Consider the following 24992-nt stretch of genomic DNA (forward strand, 5'->3'; position numbering starts at 1 on the left):
GGTGAAGTTGCTTCTATGCATTCCTCTGTTGTGTTGTAAGTTTCTCGTACCTCTGTAACTGTTACCTCTATTTGATCCATTTCCTCTAAAATCATCCTGAAAACCTCTTTGACTCTGAAAATTTGATCTGTAATTGTTACCTCTATTTGACCCATTTCCTCTAAAATCATCCTGAAAACCTCTTTGATAACTTGTGGAGTCTTGCTCGACATTCTCTTTTATAATGGCCTCTTTTTCCACACATATAACAAGATGTGTCAACATTGAAAGCAACTTGTTCAGCACCAACTACTCGACTTGCTCTTGCACCCAGGCTTCTTTTTTCTTCTTCACTCAATAACCTTTTCTTTACCTCTTCATATGATAATACACCAGACGCTAAATTTTCGATAACTGTTACCACTGTTTCATAGGATTTTGGCAAAGTTAACAGCAAATTACATATTATATCTTGATCTTCAATTTTTACCCCAGTGGCTCTTAACTGTCTAAGGATTTCCTCAAATTCACCAATAAATCGTTCCAATGACTCACCCTCTTTCAATTTCATGGACAGCAACTTTCTTTTTAGGAACAGTTGTCCTGGTAGACCCTTTTTCTCATATTTTTCTTCTAAACTTTTCCACATATGGTACGCCTGTTCTTTGTCCCGCAATATCTCTAATTGTACATCGGAAACACATTGAACAATTATTGATTTGGCTTTATTGTTCATTTTTTGGAATTTTTTCATCTCGTTCTCGCTTAAACCTGTTGTGATTGTTTCGCCTTTTACACACTCTAATACTTCATTTTCTGCCAATATTATTTCCATCCGAAACTTCCATGATAAGTAATTCTCACCTGTTAGGGCCTCAATATTATACATTTTTCTTTGTTCCATCGTGTACATGCACAGTTGTTGTCTATACTGTGGTACATGTGTATATAACCTATATTCGCTTTTTGATACCTTATTATTATTTTTCATCCGTGAACTGCGCCCATAACCTTTTGTTTTCTTTAATCATCAGTCTGGCTATATAATAAAATAAACTGCTTTCATATTTAAGTTTTATTTCCACCGATTATATTAGATTACTACAAAGTACAAGTACAAATTCAAATTTCAAATTCCCATCTCTTAACATTAAAATCCTATCTATCATCTGTCAGTTCTCTTCTTCTTATTAGAAAGAGGACAGAAAGGAGGTTTTTAGCGATTCACAATAATTTTATCTCTATCACTATCCGTGCATTTTCTACAATTCTTGACACAATCAGTTTTTTCAAATTTAAAAATAATGTTGTGAATTGCAGATTTTGATGGTACAGGGCCTTCGAATGAAAACGAACACGTACCGATTATATCGTTGGCACTACTTCCAGAATAATATCATTTAATAATTTGAATTTTATGTTCAGTTGTAAATGTTACCATTTTCCTAACTGGAAATATCAATTCCTTTATTTTTTTGCGAATAAAACCAGAATAAATATTTATTTATTTATTAACGGGATGTCCCCATTTTTTACAAAACAATTAACAGCATAAAATATCCTAACCATAACACAAATACTAAAACTAAACATTAAATAATTATTAAATATTGTTAAACAATTATTAAATTACATAAATTAAATTTTCCTGAAACTTATTTTAAAATGAAATGAATACCCCCAAATTCTTATAAAAATGAAATGAAAACTCCCAAGTTAAAGGTTACTCATCTTCGATCCCTAATACACTCAGTCAAACAGTGCTTGAACTTCCTTCCTTGGAGTATGGGAAGATAGAAGTAAAGGTGTTTGACTGCTCAATGTTGGAGAAAATTCTGGCAGTAGTGAAGTTGCCTGATTGTTTATCTGTAAACAGAAAAAAATGTATTATACATAAGTCAATACTCTGGTAATAATAGAAAAAAAGTCCAATATAGAAATGTTATAATGTATGATATATTTCTTTAGCAAAAAGAGTACTAATTCTATCACTTGATATGAATGCAGTCTCTGAATGTTTACTATTAACAAATTCATATAACTTTTAACAACTTTTATTTTTAACTGTTTTTTAAAAATAGGATTATACATAGAGTGGATCAAACAGACTAAATAACCATGTATAACCTGTGGAGCATTTTTAACTTTGATATATAATAACATAAGGAACACTATTTAAAATTGAAACATAGGTTTCAATAGTTTAGAAAACTCTAAACAAATCAAAAGAAGAAAGGATTATATACATATATTTTATAAATAAAATTGAAAAAATAATAAAAGTTGCACTATTTACATAATTCATTATCGGGATGGAAATCTCTTGATACCTTTGGAAGTAAATATCTCATTTAGTACTTACCATTGGATATAACAATATTCTGCAAAATATTAATTGCTGGTTCTGAAACTTGATCTTGTACAGACTCTTCCCCACCTTGCATTGAACACCCATTTCTAGAAACATTGATATCTGCAAGAAATAAAGTTAGCTGTTACTTTTTCCCTCACTTTGTTAGTTTTAATTTTAATTTAGTTTTAATAACGTTTTGGACTTGATGTCTTATAATGAAACATTAATATCGGATACTAAAAATAAAAATATCTTTTTGAGATAACCAACATGATTCAAATAGCGTGGTTATATGCCTAATCCGTCTCTGAATCAAATGTGGTTCAAGAGTAGTTCATGATATTTAATATTAAAATAACACTAAAATAATATAACCAATAATTTTGTACAGTGAAGTTTTTAAAATAATAGATAAGTATTTACCAAAAAACACTAATAGAAAACGACTTACCTAGAAGTGAATATGAATGATCACGGTGATTGGCTGAGGATCCCTGCATACATGGAAAAATGGTAGGAACTGCAGTAGGCTTAAGCCTGTTACGGAGATAATTTAAGAAACAATTGTCATCAAAATGTAGATGACAAAGTTGATTACTTTTATGAAAAGCTGGAAGTTTTACATATAAATCCTCCCGTCCAGCAGTTCGTGCCCAGGTTTCTGCCCTAAAACAAATATATTTTAAGAATTTGAAAATTATTGAAAATTGACTAGATAAATTGGATAAAAAAAAATTACTACGCGAAAACTTGATCATTATAGATTACAAAATTTAGCAAATTTCAAAATAAATAATGAATCAAACATTAGTAGTCCTCGCAGATTAAAACCTCAGTACCTACCTATTGAGTTTTATGACCTTTCATAACAAAATAGAAATATTCATAACATCAGACTGGTACAATAAAAATGTAACATTCGCTCTGTATATATATATATATATATATATATATATATATATATATATATATATATACACTCGCGATCATAAAATCCGGGTCATCTTGAAAATCACTGATATTTTATTTTTAACGAGATTTATTGTAAATAATAATAACACAAATACAAACTAATGCATGTTTCTGATAATTTTTGCGGTTTCCTTTGTAACAAAGAATTACAATAGTGCCGATTTCGCGGTAAAGTGCACATTTTGCAAAATAAACGCTACCTGTAACTGCCGCTTGTTTTAAATGTCTCATTTGTGCTTCGACTTTCTGTTCAAATGCAATGGACAAACGTTTATTATTGCCTCCATTAGTGTTTATTAGTGTTTATTTTTTGCCAAAAATGCCTTTGACTGTTGTTGAAAAGGCACAAATTGTTGCACTTGTGGAAGACGGTCACAGTCAACAGCAAGTCGCAAGAACTGTTGGCGTAAGCCTTTCTACGGTTCAACGAGTGCTTCAACGCTTTCAGTAGGCAAGTTGGCTAACCAGACGACCTGGCTCTGGACGAAGAAGAACGACCACGCCACTAGATGACCGTTTCCTTGTGTTTCAAGCTTTACGAAACCGGACCTCAACTGCAGTTATGCATCAAAATCGTCTAGAGGAAGTACGAAATCGCAATTTTAGTATTGCAATAGTCAGAAGAAGACTTCGTTCTTCTTGACTATCTTCTCGGGTAATGGCTAGAGGACCGCCACTTCGCCGGGTGCCTCGAGTTGCCCGACTAGCTTTTGCTCGACAATACGCGCATTGGGGAATTAACGATTGAAGCAATTGTTATTCTCAGATGAATCCCGTTTCTGCCTAACTGGATCTGATGGACGTGTAAGAGTTTGGAGGACAACCGGTGAACGATTTTCACAAGCTTGCATTGCTCCAAGAATGCCATTTGGTGGAGGCTCGGTCATGGCTTGGGGAGGTGTATCTTCCGACTTCCACACAGAACTACCCTTCATCGAAAATGGGTCCCTAACTGCACGAAGGTACATTACGGAGATTCCGGAAGAACATGTTATGCCCAACCTGGCAGGGCTTGGATGAAACGCCATTTTTATGCAATACAACGTGCGACCGCACGTTGCCAGGATCAATATGTAATACTTGGACGAGGTTGGAATTACGAGGGTACCCTGGCCAGCTAGGTCTCCGGACCTGAATCGCTTTGAACATCTCTGGGACGATTTGAAAAAAACGTATTCAAACCCATACACCGTCTCCTAACAACACACAGGAGCTTAAGGATCTGTTAGTGAGAGAGTGGAATAACATACCACAACATGTAATACGGAGAAAAATTGAGAGTATGCCCCGTCGTCTGCAAGAGGTTATTAGAGCAAGAGGAGGTAATACACGATATTGGTCATTGAAATTTCACTGATTTTTTACCACGTTCTATATTTTCCATTTTTTTTTCGTATGTCTGTTTTAGCAACAATTTGATTTGTTTTCTGTTTTTTCAATAAAAACAATAAAAAACCATTTATTTTCTTTTAAAACAAACATTGATGACAAATAAAAAATACATTAGCCAAAAAAAGGTTATTACTGCGCCAGAGGCAAAAATATTTAAGAAACTTGAAATTTTCAAGATGACCCGGATTTTATGATCGCGAGTGTATATATATATATATATATATATATATATATATATATATATATATATATATATATATATACATATATATATATATATATATATATATATATATATATATATATATATATATATATATATATATATATATATAAATATAGGTAAGTACACAAATATTTTATTTTAATAGTTGTAGAGGTAGAGCAAAAAATAGGGATCTACAAAAATGAACCAGTCTTAAATCATTTAAACTTGTAATTTACGTTTATTAGTTACGGATATTGATAAACAGAAATACATACCTTTGAGGATCCTTGGGGAACGTAAAAAACGTACCTCCCGTCTTCGAACGCGAATTTTTGAAAGTGTTCACAGCACAACGGTCTCCAGGCATAATGAATTTACAAATATACAAATATCTCTTGGAAACCACAAAACTAATATAACTTATATACGTATATAATAATATACTAAGTTGAAATTTGATAATACAATTTAGTTCTAAAAAGAACTATTTTTAGACTTAATTAAACGAAAAATAAAACTCGACGACAAAGAAATAAACAAACAAATCACGACAGATGACTACACATTAATACCAGTCGGATGTCACTAGCGTTCGGACTGTTTTCAATATGGCGATATGGCCTATGCTAAATGATGCGCGTACTTTTTCCAGCCTGTCGAGTGACCATACTCTTCTTTTTTATACTATGGTAATACAATGTCGGAAGAAAGACTGACAACAGCGCTTGCCATGTTGTTAATCAAAAACACTTGATTTGGGAAAATTTCTGACTTCAACGAAAAGGTGATGGAAAAAAACAAAAGGATTAATTATTAAGAAAGTACCTAATTATTTTTTGTATTCTCGAATCAGACCGTCCTTTGAATATTATCACCAGCCGCCACTGGAAACAAGTAACATTGTAAATAGTTATAAGAAAAGGTTAACAGATATTTTAATATAACCTTATCTAGTGATGCAGCACTTTTTATAAGTGGAACGAAAAATTCCACTAGCAATGAGGAGCAAAGCTAAAGATAAACTTGATGATATTGTATGCAAAAAATTTATTGTACCATTTATTGAATCCACATAATGAGAGAATTTTTCGGGAATTGTTTCTAACTCATACTCAGGATACTTTTGCATTTGATAAACTTTCAGGAACCAATTATTTCACATTGCTAGATGTATCATCTGCTTGTTTTCTGTTTACCATATGGTATTACATGTGCTCTTGAAACAAAATATATGTCTGAACTGTTAAATAGTATAATAAAAACAATAACATATTTTCATTATATTTTGGCCTTTGAATGTTCTAAAGAGGCACATGATAAAATGTTGATAAGTGGTGTAAAGGAAATTAAATAGTTACTCTTTAAATTTAGAGAAATCAAAAATTTGTGAAACCCAAGCGAAATTTTTAGGTTAATAGATTAGTTTTTTTTAACATCCAATGTTTATTGCAATCTGTCTCATTACAAACAATAAGCAATACAGTCTGTCCCAAACTCTTCTTTCATTGCGTCACTAATTTTGACATAATATAGGATTTTAAGAATGTCGAGAATTATTGCATGTCATTTTAGTTAAATTTGACAGTTACAGGATCGTAATCAATCTTTTTCTAATTGAAAATAATTGAATAATTTTAATATTCTTTCTCGATATATCTCGGCATATTTAAAATATTTCTATGACAATAAATACAAAATTAAATTTTCACTGTAAAATGTCTGATAATACTAACCTGGAATGACAATTATTTTATCAGTTGACGTTGTGAAAATACTGTCAAGGCGTCAAATTATATTTATGCGCATCATCGATTGGATATCTATTTAGCGTATTCTAAACTCCAACCAATTATACACCCGTAAGTAGAATTAGCTTTACGATAAATAATTTTCCAAGTTCTATGTATAATAATCACAGACTCACGTTTTTTTCTGTCACTTCTAGCTTAATGTGTTAGAGAGAATTCGATCAACTATGACGCACTGAAAGAAGGGTTTGGGACGAACTATATGTATAATTTAAGTACGTATAATTGATGCAGTGGGAAGCCGCCCAATGGCGAACACCCAGGTAAGACATATAATAAATATTATTATAAATTTAATCTAAGATATAAAAATTAATTTAAACTTCAACTTAACAAACAAAGTTTAATACAGATAAACAACACTGATAACACATGAGTATTACAAGACTAAAAAAAATCAAGAAAATTTTTAGAAAACACCAGAATACAAACTTTTATTCTGGTCTTTTTAATCTTCTTACGTGTGAAATGTTGAGCAGATCCGTAGCCAGCGGATTTGGATGGCAGGATAGTCTGGTCTTGTATGCAGAGTTTACAGGAGATATTGCTTCACTAACTGTTGGTAACTGTAGATCGTGGTGTGATCTGTGGTTCGTAATATACCAAGGGACATTGCAGATCTGGCGCAGAACTTTTGATTGGAATCGTTGAAGTTTTTGTATGTTGGTATTACTTGCTGTACCCCAGATTTGTGCTGTATATCGCCATATTTTTTAATACATTTTTAAAATACATTTATAAATCAGAAGTTTGTTCTCCAGGCTAAGATTTGATTTTCTACTCATGTAGATTAAGCTGAGTTGAAGGCGTTTCTTCCAGATTTGGATGCCCCAATTAAGTTTGCTATCCAAATGAATTCTCAAGTCTTTAACGACGGTATTAACTGGTAGTGGAGTGTTGTTTATAGAAATTGGTGGCGCGACACTTTTTTTAAGTAAACGTTATTTGTGTTGATTTTAAACTGTTAACTTTGACTCACCACAGTTTAAACCAGCTCTCTAGTTTAAGTAGGTGATTTTGCAATATCTGCGATGCTTCAGTTGCTGTAGAATTTGAAGCCATGATAACCGTGTCATCGACATATGTAGCGATTGTTGTATTGGTCGTCACTGGGAGATCTGATGTGTATATTAAGTAGAGGGTGGGTAATAGTATGCTTCCTTGTGGAACTCCGGAACATAGTGGAAACAGGTTAGTGGTTTTCCCCACCTCTTTTAACTTGAAAGAAACGAGCTGTCAGGTAGGGTCTCAAAAGTGAACTTATGGGATTAGGAAATGTGGATTTAATTTTAGAGATAAGACCTACATGCCAAACGTTGTCGAATGCTTGAGAGACATCTAGAAATTCATCAGTACAGTAATTTTTGTGTTCGAGCGAATTTCTGATAGTCTTTACCACCCTATGAATTGGCTCGATGGTACCATGCTGTTTCCTAAATCCAAACTGATAATTCGGTAAAACATTACTGTCATATAAAATAAGCTCCAGTCTTTTCTGAAAAAGCCGTTCAAATACTTTGGATATAATAGGCAATAAGCTAACTAAATATGAACTGATATGGACTCCTGTGGCAATAATTGTGTGTGTGGCCAAAATATTAACATCTTTGACATTGGGATAGTTCCCTTTTCGGATGCGGTGGCTCAACTGTGACAATAGAGTTGAGTAATTTTGTAATATCATATATATCTTTATTATTAGTTTGAATTAAATAGTGTTTAATTCAAACATAGTTCTATATTAAATAGTGGCAGATTTCTGTCTTTGTCAATCTTTGTGCCTCTTTGCTTAATGTTGGAGATGTTCAGTGCTGTATGTCCGTGCACTAGCAACGCTTTTTTAATGTCATCTGGACCTGTTGAAGGATGTAAATTACGTATAACAACTCGAAATCCACGGTTTTGTTTTAGTGGTATGTATGGTACTGAGTATTTTTTTCTGCTAAAGATTTTACACTGAATGAATAGTTTTTGGATGAGTCAGCTTGAACTTTAATTTGGTTGTTAGCAAGATATTTAAAAGTATATTTACCTGGAGTTATCTGCTGTAGTAATTCCTGTAATGGTTTGATACACTCGACATTTTGTATAAATATAGGTTTATCATTTTCAAGAGCCTCGTATCTGTTGTAAGATGTAACAACAGTTTTGCTTAGCCAATAATCTTTGAGTGTAGCTTGTTCGGTGTTTTTTAATTCAGGACTATCATCGTTGCGTTGACGTTTCTTGTGGTGGACTGATACCCATTCAATATCACTTATCTCATCTGCATCTGGGAGATTTTTTTGTGGTTTCTCTATTTGAAAGTTTGATAAATTCGTATGTAGATCGTTGTTGCGTGTTTTAAATTTTTTCTGCTGTTCATCTAGTGAGTTGTAATTGTCTTTTCGATTTCTTCCAGGTAGAAGAGTCCGGGCTGGGCTGGATTTTCTAATGGCTGGATTTATGTCCTCAATGCATTGATAACTAGTTGGTTCGTGGTTATCTAGTTGGCGATCCGTAGTTTTCCATTAATTACAACTAGGAATTATTAAGACACACCGGCATATTTTATTAATATACCGGACTATTTTATTTATATTTATGTTAGTAAATGTAGTAATTAAATTTGTATTAGTTCCTTGTTGGATAATTATAATAACATTGAACACAAACACTTTTTTCGGTTATTGTGATTCAGTTTCTTGATAACGAACGGTTTATACTAATTATAGGTACTAATTACAAAAAGATACACAATTAGTTCTTCGATACTTGTTTCCAACTCGAAGGTTCGAACAGAACTGAACTTTCAGGAACCAATTAGTTCACATTGCTAGATGCGTCATCTGCTTGTTTTCTGTTTACCATACGGTATTACATGTGCTCCTGAAATTTAAAAAATATATGTGTGAACTGTTAGATACTAGAAACAACAATATATTTTCATTATACTTTGGACTTTGAATGTTCTAAAGAGGCACATGATACAATTTTGATATGTGTTTTAAGGGAAATTAAATAGAGTTACTCTTTAAATTTAAAGAAATAAAAAATTTGTGAAACAAAAGCGAAAGTTTTATCTCAACAAATTAGTAATATTAGTTTTTCGCTTGACCACGATAAAATAGAAGCTGAAACAAATAGTGACAACACCAAGCAATAACTAAGACTTACAACTCTTTCAGAGATATATCTTGTCTGTCACAAGAAACTAATCCTCTAAGATGCTTATATTCTATAAAAATGTGTTGAACAGCTTATAAACAAACCTGTTTTGATACAATAAAAAATCTTGTTGCTTCAGCAAGTACTTTGGACAATTTCAATCTCAACAAAAGGACTCTTATCTCTGTTGATGTTTTTTTTTGTTGATGTCAGTCCGTATGCTTTGGTGGTCACGATTGTGCAAGATGGCATTACAATTTAATTTGCTTCACTGCGATTAACTCCAATACAAAAGAGATATAATCACATTGAAAAAGGAGTTCCTTGGCATAGTGTATGGATGTGAAAGATTTTCATTTTCTATGGTATAGTTTTTGAAATACGGACAGATCACAGACCTCTTTTAAGGTCCATTAAAAAACCTCTGATGTCAGCTAGGATCCAAAGACTAGCACTGTTATTAATGCGATATACATTTCGATAAAATGTTACCTAGCCAAAGACTAGATCCTTAATAATAAGATAAGTTCTTACTCAAATATATTCCTAATCTGATGTTATACGAGCAGTGTGAGCGCTGGTATTGTCCTGACACAAGAGAATCCAATGTTTTCAGTTGCTTTTGCCGAATTCATCAATTACTTCTGGTGAACAAATGGTTATATACCATTCAGCATCGACGATTGTATCATTCTCTCATGAAATCTGGGTAACATGTCCCTATTTCCAGAAAAACTCGCGGCCATTTGTTTGCCAATGTTTCGAGCGCAGACTACTTTTGCTGCACAAACACAACAAAGCGGACTTTCGCTTGATCTACGATTTTCTATACCAATAAAATTATTATATTTATTTTCATATTCGTTATAATCCACATAATCATTTAAATCGGACGCCTTCTAGCTGCACGTTTCCCAAAGGGTCTATTTACTAATTAGACGTTTTTATCTCACAGATTACAAATTTAAAATATTTAAAATACTACAAATTACTACTTATAAGAAAAAATAATTAGTCAAACCAAAAGTCGAAAAAATCAACGACATGCAGCCAATATTCGAAATATTGTCAGTTACCATATTATTATAATAATGAAAGATATACTTATCCAAATCCAAAATAAAAACATCAGCACACAAACGTGCGCACCGACGTAGACTGGCAAATTCGAACTTTTATAACAATTTCTTCGTTCACATAATTTAGTTAAGGCCAAGCTTCGATGACAGACGCTGATCAAAGTACTTGATTCGAATAAATTATCTTATTTTATTTATTATGATTTATATTTTATCTTGTGTGTGTATTCAATATAGTACAATACAGAGTTTCAATAATTTCACAATGACATTGATCGATCCTTTTACCTGTAAAATAAATTAGGATTTTCTGCGATGTTACAGAATGTACCCTTATCGTAAACTGAATGTACCCTTATCGTACACTCCATACGTGAAATGATAAGGCTGAATATACCAGTTTTTGGGATAAGCGAGATGCGCTGCCTGGAGACTGGTAAATGTCTGGTAAATGACTGGTCACCAGCAGATACTAAAGAGAATATCATAAAAAATCAGATCGAGTATATAACAATTACTGAAATTAAATCAAGATAACTAAAACACTTCCTGAAGCAGATGTCCCCTCAAATCATAAATTATTATTCACTGACATCAAGCACTGACTGTATTCGAGATAATACCCAAGAAATTATACACGAGATAGAAAAGAAGTTCGAAAAATTGGAAGAAACACATAATTTCGATAACCACTGGAATCAGATCAAAACCATCATGCAACAAACAACCAAAAAATATAACACTATTAATAAACGCAAAATGGATGACTGATGAAATATGGAGACTAATGGAAAACAAGAACAGAAAAATAAAACACTAAAGAATACAACATAAACAAGAAAGAAATCAGAAGGAAAATACGGAATGCAAAGAAAAATGGTACAGCAGCAAATGTATTGAAATAGAACTACAGAAAAAGAATGACACGTTTAATATGTACAAAAAGGTGAAAGAAATAACTGGACCATATAGGTCCACTTCAAGTAGTTTACTTGATAAACAAGGAAATATGAACAAGACAAACTGGAGAGGTGGAGGGAATATATTGAGGAACTGTTTGATGATGAAAGAACAGAAATACAAATCAAAATTATATCGACTGGTCCAAAAGTAACCTTCGATAAAAGGGAAAGCGCTATATGACTATCAAAGAATATTAAAGTACCCGTTCCAGATGGAATTCACAGCGAAATAATCAATGTAACATTCTCTTCTAAACCTCTCCAATAAAATATATGAAACAGGGTATATAGCAACAGACTGGCTACTGTCAACATTTGTAATGACACCGAAAAAAATAAACGCTGAACAATGTAGCGATTTTGCGGAAATACCGCTGCACTCGAGAATTTACAATAAAATAGAAGTACAACTTAGCGAAACACAGTTTGGTTTCAGAAACAACCTTGGAACCAAAGAAGCTTTATTCAGTTTGCAGGTCCTGGTTCAAAGATGTAGTGATATAGCACAATCAGTATGTATTGATATAGACTACCTCCTTATTTTTGTATATTAAATCCAATCTAATTAATATGAGTACAATTAAAAGGAGATATAAGAAGAAAAAACGTGCCTCCTAAATTTTCATCGGCTGCTCTCCAATTAATTACAAAAGAAGAAAAAATCATTACAGCGACAAGTTGGAAAAATGTCATTAAACACGTATAGGGGTAGAACACGAATACGCTAAATATTTGCCTACATTAACTAATTTAATTATAACTGCAGACAATACCAGTGATGACAGTGATATAATGTGCGACGTTGATTGTGAAAATAGTTGTAAGTACATAATTAGAAATAGATCTTTATTTACTGTAGTACTGTATGCTTTACCTGTACATACACCAAACTATATAATGGTAGACTACTTACGTTTTTACATTCCAAAAATTTACAAATTCATTTTTGTCACTGTTATCTTTAATATTTTTTTAAAATATTGAGATTCATCGTTATGTAACCCAATTCTTGTCTTACAACGTTACGTAACCCACTTGTTTTCTTAAATTACCAAAGGCAAAAAAATTATTTTATTTGAGATATTTCTTTCTAATGTTTCTTCTATATAATAATAGCTAAGGTTGAATTGCAAGCTACCAGTGGAGTCACAGGTAGCGGATAGCTGACAGCCTCAGTTTCAGACATGAAAGTAAGCGTCTGCGAATATATTGCATAAGCTGTCCCCGACCAAGCATCGGCAATACTGGAGGGTTATACTCAGTATGTCTTGGGAAAGCATACCTTAAAAATGCTACAAGAACTCAGGGAAAGTATCGTGGCATGACGAGTATGTCTGTCATTAAAATTAATGACATTGAAACGGTTTAGTAACGAACAATGAAAAGCGTGACCGAAGCGACAAAACATGTTTCTCTCACTGCGGTACAGAAAATGAACTGAAATTCATACTTTAAAATTATTCTAAAAAACCTAAATGGCACAGGAAAATGGGATTTAATTCTGAGCTCCTCTTGAAGGGGAAAAGGGTGCGAAGAATATCCCCGTCATCTACTATTGAGAATCAAGGAAGCCAAGACAAAATGTAGATGTATAACAAGACACTATGCTTTTGGTTATGCATTTTCAGAAAAATTAGCAAACGAGGAAGGGGAATGAAAGAACCTGAGGACTTGGTTTGACCACAGCAATAAATATTTAATGCTGCAGTTTTAAAACTACAAAAAAAATTGGATCGCCAACCTTCGGAAGAAGAAGACGTATTAAGATTTTTTTTAGTTTTAACAATTTTTTCAGCTGAAAACCGTCCACTTTTTCAATGTATGCATGTCGACTGCTTCCCTTCTGACAATGATTGCATTTTCCATTTTCTTTTACACTTTAATTTCCTTAACTTTTTATTATTTCATGATTGATCTGTACTCTCTCTAACTGCTAAGTGTATACTTAATTACTTACAATAACTTCTTAATAATAGCGATAGATCGACATGTAATAACTTAGATGATTTGGCAGGATCGCCATGTAATAACTTCTGGTTCTTTGCAGTATCAGTAGTTAAGGAAAAATAAATATGCATATTCACTCGATGACTTCTAGATTTATTTTGATTTCCCACACCTATATAAAAGTGGTTTCTTATTATCATACACATTACATACACAGCTGAAGCGTGGCTTTAAGAATAACAACACTTTACATCTCAAATTATAAAATAATTCAGCAGTAATGTTGATTCAAATAAGTATTAAATAATATTTTATATTATTTAATACTAATCTACTTTTCACTGAATTGTCTATTACCTAAAAATCTAAATAATTATTCTGACCACTATCCAATGGGAGGGAACTTTTTGCAAATTCGACATGTTGCGGTCTTGGGCAACACAATGAGCTATGGAGACATCTTCCTAGGCGGTAAAAATATATTTTTGTACTTCGACATCACGCCGACTCTGGTGTTCCTTCTATATACACATTTGTCATAAATTTGTTAAAATTCGGTCAGCAATTATCCATGTTTTGATGTTGAAGGGTTCTTGCCTCTCTTGTATAGTTTGAGCCAGCGTATAATGCAAAACGATTGAGATAGACTTTTCATTTCTCTTTTTACAGTTTCTTAATAAGATATGTGATATAATTTATTCACTTTCTAATTTCATATGGATCTTTTTATTGTTTTCGAAGTTTAGGAGATAATCTTCGACGTTGTTGTGGATTATATTTCCAAACAAGATCACCTACTCTAAAGCTTTCATTTGTGGAACGACAATTATATTGATCTTTCATTATATCACTGTCTATTTGGATATGTTGTCTGGTCATCGGTTGATATAAGGTTGTCGACTGTTCGTTCGATGTTGTTCATCCTTTACTTCATTTGGTCTACGTACTCTCCGCTTGCCAAGTTTTCTTCCGAAGGTCTGCCGCCGAACTCTAAATCACACGTGGGAACACATATCACATCACGAACCAAAATCAAATCATTGAGGGTCTGGTCAGTAGTTTCATGCAGTTCCGATCGGTAGGTCATCAGAAACAAATGAATGTACTTGTTCCAATCCATTTGATGATTGGACATCATTTCGGAAGTTTGTTTGACTATCGTTCGATTCATCTTCTCAACTGTTCCATCTGATTGAAGATGCAAGAGTGTCATTCTGGTTTTATTAGCACGAATAAATCATCAATCAGAACGGCTGAAGAATTATTTAACCGGGATATATTTATTGCCAGTATCCGTTTGTGTGAAAGGTCATTTAATATCAATGACTACTCCATAGACTACCAACAATCAGTCTTTTTAAAGGAATAACTATAAATTACCAAAAGCCTGATCATTTCAAGAATGTGGTTTTCTCTCAATTAGCTGGCTGCATTCCTGGAGCATGTTTTTATTTTTGTCCATTATGGTACCATAAGAAATTATAATTTTAATTTTATTCTTAATAACATATAATCCCTTATTTGAACATATTGTTGTAGAGCGAAAGGTTATCAACTGGCAACCTTTTATTTCGAACATAATGGCTATTTTTAAGTATATTCGGTGACCTTACACGGGATTCGGAATAAGTAAATAGACAACGATTTAACTGACCAAATATACTTATACAATGAAAAATTAATTGAGTATTGGTGAATTCGTGAAAATAAAATAAACGAAATAAACGCAATCATAATAATAATAACAATGAACGGTCACGACTGCGATGACATCAATGGTGAATATTGTGAATAATAACGACTAAACCATTTTAGTCGATTGTTATTTATTTGAAATCGAAACTATGTCGTAACTAAATTTGTAAGTAAAAAATAAAATTGTAAATCAAAATAAAAAAAATATATTGCACATATTATTGACTGAAAAAAAAAACGAAGACAACAGAACAAAAAAAATAAAGAGTTGAAAATAAGCACATGGAACATAAGAACCATGCTAACTCCAGGAAAAATGCTAGAAATAGAAAAAGAACTCAAAAAGTATAAAATAGATATTGCAGCACTGCAAGAATTACGTTGGGAGGGATAGGGACAGATTGACAAACAAGAATTTACAATGTTATATTCAGGAGGAAAGAAACAAGGGCAAAAAGGCGTGGGATTCATGATACTAAGGCAACTAAGAGAGAAAATTATAAATTTCAAGCCAATATGCGAAAGGATGGCCTATGTTAGAGTCAACAGCAAACCATTTAATATATCAGTCTTGAATTTATACGCCCCCACAGAAAAAAAGCAATGCAGACGAAAAAGAAATCTTTTATGATAGGGTCGAAGAGGAGATAGAAAAAATACCCAAAGAAGATGTCATATTTGTACTAGGAGACCTCAACGCCCAGATTGGAAAAGAGGACTTTTTACAACAAATTGCAGGAAAGCATACAATACACGAAAAGACGAATGACAATGGGCAAAGACTATGTAACCTAGCAACAAGAACAAATTTGTTAATAAGCTCAACAAAATTTGAACACCCTAAAATACATAAGGTAACATGGAGGTCACCAGATCAGAAAACATATAGTCAAATTGATCACATAATGATTAATAAACGAAAGCAATCGTCAATAAAAGATGTAAGAACGTTCAGAGGTGCGTGTGCAGATTCAGACCACTACATGGTCACAGCCATTATAAGACAAAAAGTTAAAATTGAAACAAAACAAAAAAAACAACATAAAAAGTGGAATGTCAATAAAATGAGTAATGAAGAAGTAAAAAAAAAATATGAAGAGGCAGTAACAGTTCAAATAAAAGAGAAATATAAAGCAGAAGATATAAACACAGAATGGGAGACGATCAAAAAATCAATAGAAGAAGGTGCAAATATGCAGATAGGTAAAAGTCAGGCTAAAACAAAAAACGAATGGTATAACCAAGAATGTAGAGAAATAACAGGAAAAAAAGTGCAAGCCAGAAATAAATGGCTAAGAACAGATAAAGAGGAAGACAGAGAAGAATATGAAAAATTAAGAAGGAATGCTAAGAAAGTGATAAGGCAAAATAAAAGAAGATGGGTAGACAAAAAAATGCAGGAAATAGAGCAGGAAAGAACAAACAGAAATACGAAAAGTTTTTACAAAAAGATTAAAGAACAAAACAAAAAATACAAGGGCAAAACAAACGGAATAAAAAATAGAGAGGGAATAGTGATAATAGAGGACCAAGAATACAAACAAGTATGGAGAGATTACTACAGAGAGCTCTTGACGGAGGAAACAACAGAAGAAGAAATGCATAACGAGGAGGAAACGGTGTACGAAGAAGAAGCAGATGAAGTAGATATCGAAATTTTAAAAGAACCAACATTAGAGGAATTGGATGAAGTAATACAGAGAAGCAAAAATGGAAAAGCCCCTGGTAAAGATGGCATTAATATGGAACTAATAAAATACGGGGGAAGGGAACTAAGAGGAAAAATACTGGCACTATTGAAAAACATATGGAAAGAAGAGAAAATGCCAGGGGACTGGGAGGTAGGCCAGATCATAACAGTACATAAAAAGGGAGACCAACAAATCTGTGAAAATTATAGAGGAATAACGTTACTAAATACAACATATAAAATATTGACATCAATAATAAAAAAGAGGTTATCAAAGATCACAAAGAAGACAGTAGGACAGTACCAATGTGGATTCACAGAAGGAAGATCTACAATAGATGCAATACACACAATAAAACAAATAATGGAAAAAGCAAACGAGTATAAATTAGAATTGGAAATGTTATTCATAGACTTCAAACAGGCATCTGATTCAATTAAAAGGAACGGATTAATGATAGCACTTAAAAAATTAAAAATTCCACATAAACTCAGAAAATTAATAGAAATGACAATGAGAACTACAAAAATAAGCATAAAGACACAAAGAGGAGAGATAGAGGAATTCATTATAAATAAAGGGATGAAACAAGGAGATGCCTTATCAACAACGCTATTTAATCTAGCATTAGAATATGTACTACGAAATATAAATAAAGGAAATCTCAGAACAAGAGGTAGTCAAACAATTGCATATGCAGACGATATTGCTCTTATTGCAAAGAACAGAAAAATAATGAAAGAAATGCTAGAAGAAATAAGAGAGAAAGGGGAGATAATGGGGCTAAGATTAAATCAAGAAAAGACAAAAATATTAAGATTAGGGAAAAAACCAATGAAAGAAAAAATCAAAATAGGAAGTTCTGAGTTTGAAGAAGTAGAATACTTCAAATACCTAGGAGTTACAATAAGTAAATCCGGAGAAAGGAAATCCGAAATAAAAGAAAAAATATTAGCAGCGAATAAAGCTTATTTTGCAAACAAAACATTACTTAAAAGCAAAACACTGACTAAGAAAAGTAAGATGAGCATTTATAACACCATAATTAGGCCAATATTATTATATGCAGGAGAAACAATGACGATGGTTAAAAAAGATGAAGAAGACTTAAGAATAGCAGAGAGAAAGATTATGAGAACCATACTAGGACCAATCAGAACAGAGCAAAATGAATATAGAAGCAGAACAAATGCAGAAATTAAGGAAGAACTTAAGGAAGACATCGTAACTAAAATAAAGCAATGCAGAGTTAGATGGTTAGGTCACATTTGGCGAGCAGGCGATGAGGCAGTGACATACGCAATGATAGAATGGAATCCAGGAGGAAAAAAGAGAAGGGGAAGACCGAGATCAAAGTGGCTGCAAGAAGTTGAAGAAGACCTCCAAAGGGCAGGAGTCAGAGAATGGAGAGGAAGAACTAGAGACAGAAAAAAATGGAGAGATATTGTCAAGAAGATAAGATAAACAAAAAAGACTGATCCACTTAAGAAATCGGATCTAGAAAGCATTTGCGGTTTAACCCCACACTGGGGTGTATAGCCATTATATATATATATATATATATATATATATATATATATATATACATATATATTATTGACTGTAGCTGCATTGCAGCAACTTTGAAATTGTAAATGATTTTATACAAAACCATTTTTGTAATATTCGAGGCGGCTGGCAGCAACAAAACATCGTGCGTGATCAAGAAATGGTTCTTCAAATTTTGAATATATTCTATTGTTTGTTATTTATTAGCTTAATGACTTAGGTAGAATTGGGATTTCCAGTATGAGATTAAATTAAATTTAATTAAATTAAATTAATAATATTGGGTCTTTACCCACTGAAAGATATCAACCTATATACAATACTTTGTACACATGGTCAGTTGGGTCGTTGGTTATTTATTATGGCATTATACTAAACTAATATTTAGATATAAAGAACAAAACATACCTGAAAACCAAATTATTGTTGCTGTATTAGGTATTGGTCTTCAAGAAACAGCAACGTCGCATATGTATGATTTATATAATAAATCATGGATGCGTCTCTTACTATACACTGAATGCAGTGTGCAACTGCTGCAAGTAATGCTATATGTGGCGTTTATTGGAGACCACCGCCTATACATATAATAAATAAGGGATGCGGTCCAAAAGCAACGTGCAACTGCTGGATGCGCCAGAGAAAAAGACGAATTGTTCATTGAATTCGTCAAAACCAACAGGTCGATGATGCCAGTGATAAGAATTATAAAAAAAAATATGGAAAACACAATTGTTGAGAAAAAATAAATGAAATGATTGATGTGTCAGGTAAGTTTTTAAAAATAGTATATTTTTATTAACTAAATAATAATAATGAACACATAAATGAATTATGTTATATATGGGCATTTTGCCAAAGAAATCTTCCCTGTGGTGAACAAAAGTATTGTTTTATTTCACTTCTAATAAGTGCTACTGAAACTACTTTAGTTTCACTATCTATAGTATCAAGTATCACAAACATATTAGTTTCAGGGTGCAAAAAACGTTGGAAAAGTTCTTCTAGACCAATACAACAAAAATAAAAAAGATTGCAGAACTGGATCAGCAAAAGTAGATATAAGTTCGGAATAGGAAACACTAATGTCATTTTTATCAGACAGTGACATCAGTGATAAGACATCATATACGGTTCATAGACATAGACATTTCATTTAGAATGAAATTTATTACCGAACAGCTAGTTAAAAACAGATCATGCATTTTTTTTACCTTTCGGGGCAGATATTTAATTTCAATCTAGTTTTTAACTTTCCTGCCTATTTAACTAGGAAGGCTAAAAAAATTAGCGCGTCAGCAGATCACCTATGCAAGACAACATTGAACATGACATACAAAACAATGGGCAAGATGCCCCGCAAGACGAAATACATAAGGTAATACAGAAACACTCATTTGAGGATATACATGAGAGTATGCAAGACAATATACAAGGAGAAATGCAAAAGAAAGATAATGCAAAACAACAACAAATCCGAAAGAAAGTAGGCATAATTTATCACTACTAGTATATGAAAATATTGACTCAATGGGTGATATTTTGGAAATTTTTCCACGTGACCAGCCCGATATTCGACTAAAAGTTTATTAGTTGACCCCGAGAGAGAAATTCAACTTAGTATACCACAATGTGTTGCAGCTCCAATGTCATCTGAGACTTCGAGTGCTATGAGAGTATCGATCCATTATGTTGCAACCCCAATAACATCTGATGAATCCAACCTTCTACACCACAGACAAAGTATGTTTTAATTCCGATGCCTTCAACTGATAATTTAAATTTCATGTGGTTGTAACACTAATACCGACGCTAACGTTCTGGGCTCTTGCTTAATGTTCTGTAGTGACCACGTGAAGTTGCCAGCGAGAGATACACGTTGTAAGCGACGTAGGCAAACGCTAGATGCACCGTATAACTTGAAATCCTAGACTGCAGCCTTAATACAAAAAAACTGTATTATTTGTCCCAACCGATTTAAACTTTTAAAGATTTTTAAAGTAATGAATATTCACGCAATGCTTTTCAATATAAGGCAAGGGTAATCGAGTTTACCACAAGAGAGAATAATAAACAAAAAATACGTTTCTGAAGCTGAAAACTATAATTTAAGTTAAAAAAAAAACATTATTAATATACCTTTGACATTAAAGAAGTTTTCAACAACATATTTACAATACAATAATTCAATTTTTATCATAATAAATACTGCTAATCAATTAGAAGAGTTTCATTAATCATACCCTGCGTTTTTCCTTTACAGAGCCACTAATAATTTCTAACACTTTCAAAACATCCTTTAAAAGGTATGCAGAATATTTCTAACTAATTTACTTTACAATACGTTAAAAAAACTGCAAATAAAATGTATTAATTGCTCGGATAATATTTTTTCTATAAAAAAAAGATAATTGAAAAAATGCACGGTAGATTGTAAAAACATATACTAACAAAATAATTACAAATTTATACAAACTTTTATAACATATCTAGGCAAATACAACGATATTATATATATATATATATATATATATATATATATATATATATATATATATATATATATATATTATATATATATATATATATATATATATATATATATGTATATATATATATATATATATACATATATATATATATATATATATATATATATATATATATATATATATAATAATATATATATATATATATATAATATATATATATATATATACATATATATATATATATATATATATATATATATATATATATATATATATAATATTTACAAAAAAATTAAAACAATATTTTGGCGATAATCATTTAGTCACGACCTCCATCATCTCCATCGTTTTTTAAGTGATATACCTTCAACCAAGAGTATAAAATATTAGATTTATACATTTAGTTTTGTTTATTTATTTATTATTTTTTTCTTAAATTAAAGAAATCACAGATCACACATATAAAACATTTCAACGAAAAGTACGATCATAATCACTAGCTATCCCATTTGGGCTTTGTCTCGTTTTATGAATTTCCGCCATTCTTAACTGTTCCTCGATTTGTTTTTTTTTTAACAGAATGTGTACATGCTTTTTTAAACAGACAAAACAGAGTTCAAAGCCGGCGAACCAATAATAAATAGTATATGAAAACAAAAATAGAGTAACTATACTTTACTATACAGTAATACTAAAAGTTATTAAATGATGAGATAGAAAAAAGTAGAAGTCGTTATTATATGTGTTACTATTTTCACCGCCGATACAGTACGACAAGCGAGAAACGGTTTGTTGAGCGTTGACCAAATCTTATATGATTACAAATAATTCATTTCTTCTATGACCGTCAAACGGAAGATATCCAGCTCCTTACGTTAAATTCACGACAGTGTTTAAATATTTCTTTAAAGTGAAACGGATACATTTTAGAATTTGGAATTAAAATGGAAACTTCAGTGAAAAATAAATATTTCGGATCCCAAGCTCAAGAAATATTTTTAATGTGTTCAAGTTCACTACAGAAAAAGCTAATTCAAGTACTTTTAGTTGATCTGAAAAAAGTACAAGAGCGTGTGGCTCATTTAACGAGTAATTAATTTAATAATAAATTAAACATAATGCATCATTACAAAATATAATTAAACATTTATTTACATTTATTTATTTATTATTATTTTTTCCACTTAGAAGCAATAAATTCTACTTTTATTTTAATTAAAAATTATTTTCCAATTTCAGTCAATACAAAAATTTCATATTATTTGCAGGCGTAAGCGAAGGTCGAGAAGTAGAAAATGGTAGCTCAACCAATAATATCTTTCCTTCTCCGTTAAAAAAAAAAAAACATAGTTACAAACTAAAAATTAGTCTAGTTCCAGTCTATTATCAATTTCCATCTTGAACAAGAAATGATTCTGGCAGTTAAACGATTTTATACAAAGTTTGTAGAAGAAATGGGTTACACTGGAAGCAGTGAAATTCTCCAAAAAGAGATTCATAATATAGGATTTCGCTGAAAAAAAAAAAACAAAAATAATAGACAAATCTTAATGAAAAGGCTAAGGTATAACCTTCTACACCTGGTATATCGACATATACAGGGCCAGATCGACGAAAGATGGGGCCCAGGCCGAAGAAGAAAATCCTGGCTCCGAAATCTCCAAGAGTGGTATCAAGAGATATCCGCTAATCTGTTTCAAGTTGCCATAAACAAAGATATTATTACCAATACGATCGCCAACGTTCGATAATCGGACAGGGTACTAAAAGAAGAATGAAAAAGCATGAGATACGTAAGTTAAGATTGGATTATCTCCGAAAAATGAAACAATTTATTAGAAAAAACCGAACGTTTTCACAGATGAGACGTACGTGCATTAAGATTGCGTAAAGGAGTACAATTGGAGTGATGACAGTTGTAGCGATCTGAGGAAGCCAGTTTCCAAAGTACAAAGGTTTAATTATTGTTGCTGCTTGCAATGGAAATAGATTCGGATTTGAGGTGGAAATCCTCATCTAAATCCGGTGATTATCACAATATGAACTTCGAGAATTAACAGAAGTACCATATTGTTCTAAAGCTGTTATCTTGTGGCATCTTAAAGCAATTACTATTTTAATGGGAATAAAATTGGAGTTTAAAATAAGTTTATTGACGTTTACACTTCGGAAATCGTACTCAAAATAAAAACAAATTTTGTTTTTTGTTACTTGGTGAAATATTCTTTTAATAATTTAATTTTATCTGACTCATTCATATTGACAATTCAGACATTATACATTTTACAGTAGACGACTTTAAAATGATATTGCCAATTTTGCTGAGTTGCGTTCCTGGGACGACTTTATTGTAAGACATTCGATTACATAAAATCAACTCAAAAATATCCGTCAGAAAAATCGTAGCATGTGATTCGTCTTTAAAAAGACAACCACATATCATGATCACAGTAAACTTCTGTTATTGTCACAAATTCCTCGGCAGATTGCAGTAGAATCTGGTTAAACATATTAAAAGAGGAATTGATAAAAGGAAAATACCACTATTAGTAAGTCACTAACATATCGAGGATACATCATTTATTTATGTTTTTTAAATAACATATAAAATCAAAGTTTGGTGTTTATTAAGAGTAAACTAAATGTAAAACCAAATGATTACCATGTCTGGATAGTATTATGAGGTATTTCCTCACAATAACTGTGATAAATTTCGTAAATTTGATAAAGTCGTTTCAATTGAGGATACCTTTGTGTCAAAAGAATATCGAAGCATTTATATATATATATATATATATATATATATATATATATATATATATATATATATATATATATATTGTTATGATATGTAAAATCGAGAAAAATATTGGTTTGTTTAAAATATTTCAAAGTTCAAAAAACATTAAAATAATTCAGATAAGTAGGATAATATCCAACAAACATTTCGGAGAAGGAAAGTTATTAAATTCTTGGATTACCTGTACTAAACAAAATGTAAGCTTTGCATAAATTATTTCTTTGTTATACTTGAGTGACCCGCATAATTTTAAGTGAAATCCCAAAGACAATTGAAATACATTAATGCAGTGATTAAAGACAATAGAAGGGATTATAGAAAGAGGTTTTTGTTAGTTTTTAAGAATTATAGAAAAATATTATTTGTAAATAAGTTTTAGGAAATTTATAATTATAGGTAAAAATTTGTTTGTTATCGAAATGAAAAAATGGGGGAATTGTGACGAGTTTTGATTGGCGGAGATTGAAAAAGGTGAGATAAGTATGTAGGAAAAAGTTTAGCGAGATTGAGGAGAGAGAAAAGATATAGTCAGTTGGTTTTCCAAATCTGGAAGAGGAACAGTGATTGTTCTCTGGTGGTTCCAAAGAAGTAGCAAGCAGTAGTGTTGAATGTTAGTGAGTTTTTGTGGAGTTAGTGTATCTGACAGAAGCTGAAGCAGCAAAATATTGTAAGTCATATTTTCCTACTTATATTCCAAGAGTCACTGTTCAGGCCAACGAGAGATTCAGTTTATCGTAAAGAGAAGATATTCCAAGAGTCATTTTTCACTCGGGCCAACGAGAGATTCAGTTTATCGAGAGGAGAAAGGCTATCATAATTTGAATGATTGTTGCTTTTGAAGGATATCATTAAGGACGATATACTTGCAACAATCTGTTGTAAGATTGCTGATTACATAGGGAGCGGTTGAGAGGAGATA

At 31.8% G+C, this 24992-nt stretch overlaps 1 protein-coding gene across 3 annotated transcripts in view; it reads right to left on the reverse strand.

Moving 5' to 3' along the window:
• Positions 1 to 1582: 1582 nt before the first annotated feature.
• Tao (Serine/threonine-protein kinase Tao) overlaps positions 1583 to 24992 on the reverse strand; it is a 468452-nt gene continuing 445042 nt past the window's right edge. The window contains exon 17 of one of the 3 annotated variants that reach the window (XM_072532044.1): positions 1583 to 1845. In XM_072532044.1, the coding sequence (XP_072388145.1) occupies position 1845 (1 nt within the window). In that variant the 3' untranslated portion in view covers positions 1583 to 1844. Of the gene's footprint in view, positions 1846 to 2975; positions 2999 to 9559; positions 9581 to 24992 lie in introns of those variants that run through there. The other 2 variants (XM_072532043.1, XM_072532046.1) reach the window with 2 other exon arrangements.

The sequence above is a fragment of the Diabrotica undecimpunctata genome, chromosome 5 (assembly GCF_040954645.1).
Source record: "Diabrotica undecimpunctata isolate CICGRU chromosome 5, icDiaUnde3, whole genome shotgun sequence".
Taxonomy (NCBI): Eukaryota; Metazoa; Arthropoda; class Insecta; order Coleoptera; family Chrysomelidae; genus Diabrotica; species Diabrotica undecimpunctata.